This window comes from Trichechus manatus, unplaced genomic scaffold (assembly GCF_000243295.1).
Source record: "Trichechus manatus latirostris isolate Lorelei unplaced genomic scaffold, TriManLat1.0 scaffold00015, whole genome shotgun sequence".
Lineage (NCBI taxonomy): Eukaryota > Metazoa > Chordata > Mammalia > Sirenia > Trichechidae > Trichechus > Trichechus manatus.
In genome coordinates this window covers 4,268,672-4,279,356 of record NW_004443951.1, presented here as the reverse complement: position 1 = coordinate 4,279,356, position 10,685 = coordinate 4,268,672, and the positions used below count along the sequence as shown (strand labels likewise).

General features: G+C 34.9%; 1 protein-coding gene across 2 annotated transcripts in view; it reads right to left on the bottom strand.

Moving 5' to 3' along the window:
* The window catches only part of EPS15 (epidermal growth factor receptor pathway substrate 15), a 147,153-nt gene that overhangs the window by 127,971 nt on the left and 8,497 nt on the right, over window positions 1–10,685 (bottom strand). The window contains exons 2-7 of one of the 2 annotated variants that reach the window (XM_023727084.1): window positions 10,249–10,338; window positions 9,416–9,463; window positions 6,735–6,830; window positions 5,733–5,798; window positions 4,500–4,625; window positions 832–891 (exon numbers count right to left, since the gene is read on the bottom strand). In XM_023727084.1, the coding sequence (XP_023582852.1) occupies window positions 832–858 (27 nt within the window). In that variant the 5' untranslated portion in view covers window positions 859–891; window positions 4,500–4,625; window positions 5,733–5,798; ... (1 more) ...; window positions 9,416–9,463; window positions 10,249–10,338. Of the gene's footprint in view, window positions 1–831; window positions 892–4,499; window positions 4,626–5,732; window positions 5,799–6,734; window positions 6,831–9,415; window positions 9,464–10,248; window positions 10,339–10,685 lie in introns of those variants that run through there. The other variant, XM_023727085.1, reaches the window with a different exon arrangement.

Below are 10,685 nucleotides of genomic sequence, written 5' to 3'. Positions count from 1 at the left end.
ACCAATGTCATAAAACAATCTGTGTACTACTGTTTCATGAGAAACTATTTGTTCTGTAAGCCTTCACCTGAAGTACAATAAAAAAAATATATATACATATACAAGATTTTGGAATAAGAACAGAACAACAACCACAAACCCAGAAGAGATAAAGAGAAAAATGCAAATATGTGACAAGTTTGAAAGTCAAGGAAATGGATGATTCCTTAGCTAAAGAAAACAAGGAAGAATATTTGAATAGACTCATTTCCAAATAAGAGATTAAAAGGAGGATTAGCAATTTGCCACTGATGAATTCACAGCACAGTTTTATCTAACCTTTAAGGAAGAGAGAAATACAAAATTCCTTGGAATTAGCTATCCAATTCATATGGATAACATGTCTTCAGATAGGATGTCAAAACTTTCTCTGCCTTCATAAAGTAAAACTAAAGTGTTATTCATGTTTTCTTCTAATGAAATAAATGTGAAAATGTTGGGCTATATTTGAATGAAAATTATTCACTAGCGAGGCAGTTCCTGAGATTCCTGGTCAAGCTGGAATACAAAACACAATACCACTTAGCATCTTTACAGAGCATTACCCAAAGTCTATATTCCTACGTACCTTAAAGTCAAATAAAATGAAGACAGAGAAAACACACATCTTTCTATTATCTATTTGTTTAAAAAGTATTTATCAACTGCCTACAAGTTCGAGGCTAAAAAGTTGGTACCAAAAATCTTATGCAAACGTGTTTTCCTCTAAGGATAAACTAACAAGGAGAAATTTTCACTTGAGAAAACCATTAAGATGTCTAAGATTAAAAAAGCATTCATTAGGTTACTTACAACTGCAAACTCATCTCTGTCAAGCATCCCATCATGGTCAATATCACTCAACTCCCAAACCTTAAAAAAAAAGCAAGAATTGAGAGAGATTAATGTATTTTCATTTAATGTGTTACTTGTAAACACCAAATACATACATGCAGGCGAGGGGGCGATATCACATAAACACTATAATACCTATTTTTCTGAGAAATTTCAATTATATCGATCATTTTATTATATTACTATTATATGTTAACATTACTATAAAAAGACCTAATAGGTCTTAATTATTTTTAAATAGAAATTCCTTTTAAAAATCTTAAAGAAAATACCATTTTGTTCCTCTCACGTAAGAAAACAATTATTTACTTAATACTTAAAAATTACAATCCTCTTTCACAAACATCATCTCAGTTAATTCACGCAACAACTCTATGGGGTACTATCTACTCTGTTTTACTTATGACGCTACATAACTTATCCAGGATCATGCAACTATTACTAAGTAATAGAATCAGTGTTCAGTGTTATGAAGACTTCCAATTAAGTCCATTATTGTTTTTCCTATACTACAGAATCTATAATCAACTAAAAGAAATACGCAAACAAATATTGTGTTAGTAATCATTTACCAGCTAATGTCGAGGGCTTACAAAGAAAAAATAAAACCTAAAAGGTCCTGGCAGACTTGGTCTAAATCCAGAGTTGATTCCATGGCTTTAGACTAGATAAGTTCTTGAAAAGAAGCTATTGAAGTCATTCAACAAAACTTTACTTGATGCAAGGAGAGAGTGTACTGGGTGAGAGGTAGGTTGGAGACAAGAAAGTGCCTGGTCATTACAACCCTTGAAAAGAGTTTGAACTTTACTCTAAGCACAATGGGAAGTTACTACTGGGTTAGTTTTATTCAAAAAATGACGGAATCATATTTATATTTTAGAAATAGTGGGTAGCAATACTGGAAAATGGATTTTAAGTATTTATTGAGCACCTACTCTATACAACAGCACTAATTCAGTAGCAATAGAAGTATTGCTGGTGGTGGTGGTAGTCATTATCATCACCGCAGCTAGCATTCAAAGTATGTACCAAGTGCTGTGCTATGTATTTTACATGCTGTTGTTGTTAGGTGCCACTGAGTCAGTTCAGACTCATAGCGACCATATGCACAACAGAACAAAACACCGTCCAGTCCTGTGCCATCCTCACAATCACTGTTATGCTTGAGCCCACTGTCGCAGCCACTGTGTCAGTCCATCTCGTTGAGGGTCTTCTTCTTTTTTGCCTATTCTCTACTTTACCAAGCACGACGTCCTTCTCCAGGGACTGGACCCTTCTGATAACATGTCCAAAGTATATGAGATGAAGTCTTGTCATACTTGCTTCCAAGGAGCATTCTGGCTGTACTTCTTCCAGGACAGATTTGTTCGTTTTTCTGACAGTCCATGGTATATTCAGTATTTTCTGCCAACGCCATAATTTAAAAGCATCAATTCTCCTTCAGTCTTTTTCACTCGTTGTCCAGATTTCGCATGCACACAAGGCAATTAAAAACACCATGGCTTGGGTCAGGTGCATCTTAGTCCTTAAAGTGACATCTTTGCTTTTCAATACTTTAAAGAGGTCTTTTGCAGCAGATTTACCCAATGCAGTGCATTGGTTGATTTCTTGACTGCTGCTTCCATGGGCACTGATCGTGGATCCAAGTAAACTGAAATCCTCGACAACTTCAATCTTTTCTCCTTTTCTCGTAATGTTGCTTACTGATCCAGTTGTGAGGATTTTTGTTTTCTTTGTGTAAGGTGTAATCCATACTGAAGGCTGTAGTCTTTGATCTTCATCAATAAGCGCCTCTTCACTTTCAGCAAGCAAGGCTATGTCATCTGCATAGTGCAGGTTGTTAATGAGTCTTCCTCCAATCCTGATGCCCTATTCTTCTTCATATATTCCAGCTTCTTGGATTATCCGCTCAGCATACAGACTGAATAAGTATGGTGAAACGTCAGAACCCTGACACACAACTTTCCTGATTTTAAACCATGCAGTATCCTCTTGTTGTGTTCGAACGACTGCCTCTTGGTCTATGTACAGGTTCCTCATAAGCACAATTAAGTTTTCTGGAATTTCCATTCTTCACAATGTTATCCATAATTTGTTATGATCCACACAGTCGAAAACCTTTGCATAGTCAATAAAACACAGGTAAACATCTTTACGGTATTCTCTGCTTTCAGCCAGGATCTATCTGACATCAACAATGATATTGCTCATTCTACGTCCTCTTCTGAATCTGGCTTGAATTTCTGAGAGTTCCCTGTTGATGTACTGCTGCAACTGCTTTTGGCTGATCTTAAGTAAAATTTTACTTGTGCATGATATTAATGATATTGTTCCATAATTTCCACATTCTGTTGGACCACCGTTCTTTAGAATGGGCACAAATATGAACCTCTTCCAGTCGACTGGCCAGGTAGCTGTCTTCCAAATTTCTTGGCACAGACAAGTAAGCGCTTCCAGCGCTGTATCCATTTGTTGAAACATCTCAATTCATATTCTGTCAATTCCTGGAGCCTTATTTTTTGCTAATGCCTTCAGTGCAGTCTGCACTTCTTCCTTCAGTACCACTGGTTCTTGATCATATGCTACTTCCTGAAAGTACTTTACATATATTATCACATTTAATCCTTACAACCCTATAAACTAGGAATTATTATGCCCATTTTAAAGGTTAGAAAACTGAGACATGGTTTTCTAATGATTTTCCCAAGGTCATACAGCTAAAAACTGGTGCAGGTAAGATTTGACCCCATGTAGTTTCACCATGCAGGGGAGTTAAGAAAGAGCTGGAGCTTTTAAAGAAAGTAGTTAAGGTTTGACATATATGGAGGGGTGAAGAGATTATCACTACGGGAACACCACAATAGTGGCTGGCAATAGGGAGAGCCCAGCTGAGGTTGGGGACCAATAATTTTATGATATCAATCTTCTTAGACTTTCTCAGCAGTCTATGTGCAACCAGAGAGACCACAGATAATTAGCTTTATGCAAATTTAGAATTTCACCAGGTGGGAGAGATGGAAGAATAACATGGTAAAGGGAGCTAAGGATATGGACATGAAAACTGTAGACCAAAAAACCAATTTGGATGAGAAAGAGAGTAAATTCAATAGAAAGCAGAAAAGTAAAAGAATTTGAGATTTAAAGGTACTGATGAAGTCAGAGAATTAAAGTCTTACAAGTATCTAGGAAAGAGATCTAGAAAAACAGAAAGTTCTAGTTACTGAGCAGAATTTACGATTTCAGAGAAGATACTATCCCTATGACAAAGCTCATGATATAGCCATGGGAGTATCATATGTAAAATACTGATGGTCTCCAGAAATTAAAAAAGACAAGAAATTGAGAGGTCAGAGGCCTAAATGTACAGTACAGTGAAAAGAGGACCTAATTTAGGGGAATATATATATATATAGCTAATTTTAAATATTCACATTTTAGAGGTAATAACAATATACAGAAGTAAATTGGAAATAATTTTATATATTAAGTCAGAACACAAGAGAATTCTGTAATTATACAATTTCAAAATAAAATCTATGTATTTTTTAACAAGGAGGTATAATGTTCCCGGTAGATCCAAAATTAGAATGCATAAAAATTACATTTAGAAGTTAATAATAGCTTACTCTTCCAAGGATATCCACAGGTAACTTAGAGTTGAGCAACACTGGTTTCACTTTACCACCAGACAGAAATCCATTCACTGGGCTTAAACTATCAAAAATTGCATCGTATTTGGCCTTATCTTCAGACTATAATATAAAAAAAGATCACAAGTTAAATAATGGTGAAAAGGATTTAAATACACCTGTAAAAATCAAGCCCTCAAAGAACAGACAACATATTTTTTACTTATTTCAATATTTATCATTTATATCTTTCATCAAACTCTATTATAATAATTTCAAAGTAACTCTACTCAAGAATTCAGTGTCCTGTTCCTTTTTTAGCTGGGACACTATCTTTGCTTCTCTAGTGTTAGTTTAAAACGAAAATATTTCAGAGCTAGAAGGGCTTTGAAGAACAATTAGTCCAACTCTCTCACTTAAATCCTCAGCAAGGAAGTAACTTTTATAAGACACAGCTAGTTAGTGATCCTCTATGATTTTCTAAACATGGTGTTAGGTACATGTTTCAAATTCAAATAAATAAATTTAAAAATAAAATTACTGCCATGGAAACAAACATCAAGATTCCCCTATCTTTCCTAAAGCAAGATTTCTTTTTCTTGTCAACAACAAGGTATCTCCCAAATCCTGAAAAGTTGCCTATATAAAATCAAAAAGTATCATTCATGATTTACCCAGTCAAAACCAAATCCCTACCAATACGTTTTAAATTAGTCCACCAGCAGAGACATACAAAATGGTTTGTTGACAAAAAGAATATATACTGTAATTTAATTGGCTATATTCTAATACTGTTTTTAAACTATAATTTTTAAAATCTGATACAATAAATATCCATAATCAATGTAATGCCTTCAAATAATATAAAATGCCCACTTCAGAAAGAGATCATAAAATATATTTAACGGTTAAGCTTAAAGAGAATATCAACAAGAATTTTCAAACAAGAAATAATACCAGTGGGGTAAACTACCTATTCATGAAATATCTTCACTAATATAAGATTATGACATCATCATTTTTATTTTACAGTATAGCAAAAATGAGACTAGACTAATTGTCACTAAATGATTGACAAAGCTGAAAGATAGCTCTAAAAATTCCCAGTACTTGAACATATCTATTAAAGTCTAACATAGATTGCAATATATTTTAGAAGTAAGTAAGAGGATATATGTGAGCAGGAAGCAAAGCAGGGGTAAGAAAAGAATAGCTACAAAGTTTACTTACTCTTACAGCCCATGGGAGTTCAGCTGCTGAGGTTCCACTGATTAGTAAAGGACTACCGGTATCATGCTAAAAAGGAAAACAAAGCAAATGAAAGGTTGCTCCTCACGTCAATAAGCAATGAAGAAAAAGCAGACACTGAATTTAAATATATTCATAAAAACTGTTGTATCTCAGTGCACACAGGACACTCTATTTTAATCAGACCTACATTTAGAGCTCCCTGGGTGGTGTAAACTGTTTGAGCTCCACTAACTTAAAGGCTGGCAACTGAAACCCACCCAGCAGCGTGGCAAAAGAAAGGCCTGGTAATCTGCCTCCATAAAGATTACAGCCAAGAAAACCCTACGGAGCAGTTCCACTCTGTAACATATGGGGTTGCCATGAGTCAGAATCGACTTGACGGCAACAGGAAAGACCTTCATCTAAATACAAATGAAACAAATAGTGTTTTGCTGAGTTGAAATGCATACGTAAGTGTACAGCACTAACTAAAACACGTATTATCGATGAAATCCTATTACAACTGAGATAAAGATATCTGAATGTACAGAAAAGAAATATAAGAATAAAAACAAAAAAAGATATAAAAAAAAAAAACAAAACCGATATCTGAATGTAACAACAATATTCATGGCCCTATTAACTAATGGCTTTTTCCCAAGAGTACTTGAAGAAATCACAGTGGGAAAACAACCCAATATGATTAGCTCTTAGGACTTCTAAGTACAAGTACATGATACCTATTAACAGCATGCCAAGTCATCATGTTTATTTGGTTGAAGAAACAGATGAATATACATACATATATATAAAATATATATATAATCTTTGGAAGGATACACAAGAAACTAATAACAGCAGTAGCCACTGAGAAAGAAACCAGGTTGGGCAACAGGGGCTGGAGGGAGAATTTTTTTTATAGATAATAAATTTTAAGTCTCAAACCATATAGTATGATTTCAAAAAAAATTAAAAACAAATTAATTTAAATGTGTTTCTTACAAATCTTGGTGGAGGAACAGCCAGGTTCAAGCTACTGAGTGAAACATCCAATCCATTCTGGGCACATGCCACCAGACGCAAAGCAACAAAGAATTCCTAAGAAAGAAAAGTATGAATGTCAAGAATGTTAAGGAAATATGTACATATGTATGTAAGTATATGTACATACACACACGCACACATACTCTAAGTATATACACGCATATACATATACTTACAATCTGAAAATATAAAGCATTTCACAATTATTACAGGTTTCTTATGTAGCAAGAAGTATAATAGTACATCATTTCCTTGCTTTAAAATTCAGAAAAGATCTACACACAAAAATGTTCCTAACATTATAATAGCAACAAACTGATAACAATATAATGGGAAAATACTTAAATAAACTGTGATACATACAGAGTAGAAATTATACAGAATTAATAATCACGTTTCCAAGAATATTTAACATTGTAAAGAAAAACTCTTTCATCATATAAGTGAGAAAAAATTTTTGAAAAAAGCCTAGAAGGCTAAACATCAAAAGTCATCTCTGGATTGTGAGATTATACATTTTGAAACTGGGTTAGTCATTCAAGGGACTCAATCACTGCTATTCAAGAATAGCTACAGAAAATAACTGTGTAGTATCTAAAACACCTATATAACTACTTGACTTCAAAATATTTATAAATCTCTCCAAAAGGTTTTGGATTTTTGGCATCTGAAGTCTCAGTCCAAAACATACATTCGTACGTACATACATACATAAATGCAAAGACACTGAAGCAAATGTTTTCTGCTGTTTTGAGTTATTAAAGTCAGGTCTGGGAATAGAAATGACAAAAAAGCCTTTTCTCCAGTTACTATTACTTGCAACTTGTCAATACCTTAAAACAGCTGCTGATGTAATCAACTCTTGACTACTTTTCTCAAATCCCGTTCTCACCTACACTCTTCTTACCCAGTTCTTAACCTATTCTTATCACCTCGCCTGCTGTCTGCTTTATGTAATTCCTCGCCTTCACTCACAAATTTCTTGAAAAAAATGCTATTTCAAGATCTCTCCTCTCTTCGTATTCACTTCCCACATCAGCTAGAAAAACTGCCTACATTACAAATAACCTTCTATCTACCAAATAAAATGACCTCCTTTTAAAAAAAAGACAAAAAAAAAAAAAAAAAACCTCATCCTGCTTGACACTACGATCCACCCTGAAACTCTCCTCCATCAGCACAGCTTCAAAAAGCCATCCTGGTTTTCTGCTGACCTTTCCAGTCTCCTCTGTTGAATTCAAAGCCTCCTCCAACCTTTAAATGTTGGTATTCTAAGTATTCCAACATTGACCCTCCTTTTCTTTTCTCACTCTATGAGATTCAATTACTCTTAGGGAATCAGATCCACTCCCCAGTATGGACAGGCTCTAAAGTGAAAGTCCTGCATTAAATTCCAGTTCTGCTATTTAGAGTCGTGAGGCCATGGGCAAGTTACATAAAACTCTTCCATAAAAGGTGGGCTAATAACTTACCTTGCAACGTATAATGAGCAACAAAATAAGAACTATAGGTGGAAAGTGCCTAACGCTGTTTTGGCACATAGAAACTCAATAAGCATTGTTTTCTTTTCTTTCTTTCATACGTAATTCCCAAATCTATGACTCCTGTCCAAACACTGAAGTTTAACCTAGACCCATAAATCTAGCCACCTTGATGAAACAAAGACAAACTCAACATTCAAAGTGTAAGAATATCAGAGAAGAAATTATTATACTGTAAGCTCATGAGGGTAGGGACAACATCTGTCAGGTTCACCTCTGTATTCCCAAAGCCTGGCTTATAATAGGCACTCAACAAATATTTGATGAAAGAATGCACAGCATCCTAGGTGCACACATGAATTTAGTCTTCCTATGTCTCCAACGTACCAAACTGGCCTTTTACCCAAGGTGCCAATAGGGACTATAATCTAGCCCTAAAATTTTATTTAATAGAATGGGTATTCTGACCATCTCATCTGATTTTTCCCACCCTGTTTTTGGGATTGATCTTGCTTCAGCTATCCCCCTAGGGAGAAACTAGACTTGAAGAGTGGTGTTCAGTAAATGTATTAGCATACAGTAAGCTTTGAGTTCAATTCCATAGAACTCTGAAATCCATCCCCAACAAGCAGAACTTCAAATCACACTGATGATGCTGAAATCCTGTGGCCACAACCACTTTCATGTATTTCTGGTCTAGGATTTACTTCTGGCCTATATAACCAATTTTTGGGTTATATGTCAGAGTAGGACCTAGACCACAATACTCAGGTCTGATTGGCCAAGAGCTTCCTTTCAAATGTACTGGGTAATACCATAATAACACTTACTAATTAAACTGACTTTTACTTAGAAGCCTGTACATACAAGAATTTTAATAAGGAGATACAAAGAGCAGAGCCTCTCTTAAACTCAGTCTGAGAAAAATAAACCCTAGGAAAACAATGTCACCAAACTAACAGTAACCTTTGGGAATTACTTTTAATGTCTAGTGATTGAAAATATTTTCATTTGGTTATAACACCTGCCCTTGCAAATCTCTAGAGCTTGCACAAATAAACAAAAACACCATTCTTAGCTTAAAAATACAAAAAGCTGCTGGCTATTTTCTATTTTGAATCACTCAAAAGTTTTTTCATATGAATCTCTGAATCTTACTTGTTTGTTCAGGATACCTTTGCCATCTGTGTCAGCTAAATCCCAAATCTGAAATTTGGAAGAAAAAAAAAGCATCAGTCTGTATTTTAAACAAAAATCGTCTTAAAGTTTATTTAGTACTGAGGCCCAGTGAGGTTAAGTGACTCGTTCAAGAACATTTAAAGCATCAGGGAAAGAAATGACATCCAGGATCTAACTTCCATTCCAGTGCCTTTTTCAATAGCTCAGGTTCTAATCCAAGTCGAAAGGCCTTTCGACTAGAAAATACCACCCTGATTTTAGATCCTTATTAAGATGATGTATTTTCCTACAGGCAAGTTGAGATGGTTAATATTTACTTGTGAATAATTAAAGTATTAATAGGATTATTTCTCAGAATTTTGAACATATTATCAGTGTCATGTATAAGGATCAAGCCAAGAGAGGGGCTTTCCACCTCTACGTGCTCTTTCCAAAGCTTCCCATCCCCCACTGTACTCACCACACATTAAACAGTTAGAGACAGTTAGAGGAAGTAGGGATAGAGCCAACTCTTTCTGAGTGGGTGACAAGGTTACTAGTCAGCATTGTTTCTCCCCACAATACTCAAATGAACTCTTACTTTCTTATTTCATCCTACTAAAAAGTACTTTGTTTCTAAAAATCTGAAAACGTCTTATTTTTCAAGAGGATAAATCCCTGCATCACAAATTCCCTCCATCCCATTACTGTAACTACATCTATGACTCAGTTTTAACTTCTAATTTTCTTTATGGTATCTTTCTGATTTCGCATCCAGTTCATTTACAGTAGTAAATATTCACTATAATCTAGTTATGGTGAATAAATGCTACCTTTCCAAGTATCAAGTCTGGAAGTCCTGATTTTTTCAGGAAAGCAGCAGCATCAGAAGCCAACACTCTTCCAGTATTGCCCGTATCAACCTGAAAGATATAAACTATACTTTAAAAATAAACACAAAGGCAAAATTATGATTATTTACTTGCTTCCATCCCTTTAATTTGGGAACTGGATTTTCCAAGAAGGAAAGGGAATCCTTTGACTAGTAAAGGTCAAGGAGTATGTGTAAAGCTATATGAGTACAGTAACATCTAGAAAGCACTGGCAATTTACAAAGTATTTTTAATCATTCTATTATACAAATGAGAAAACTGAAGCTTAGAGAAGTAAAGCAAATTAGTGGAGTGGTAATACTAACACATTGTCTTCTGGCTCCAAATAGTCTATACTTGCCATTTAAATTCCAATAAACTTAAACCGGGGGGGGGGG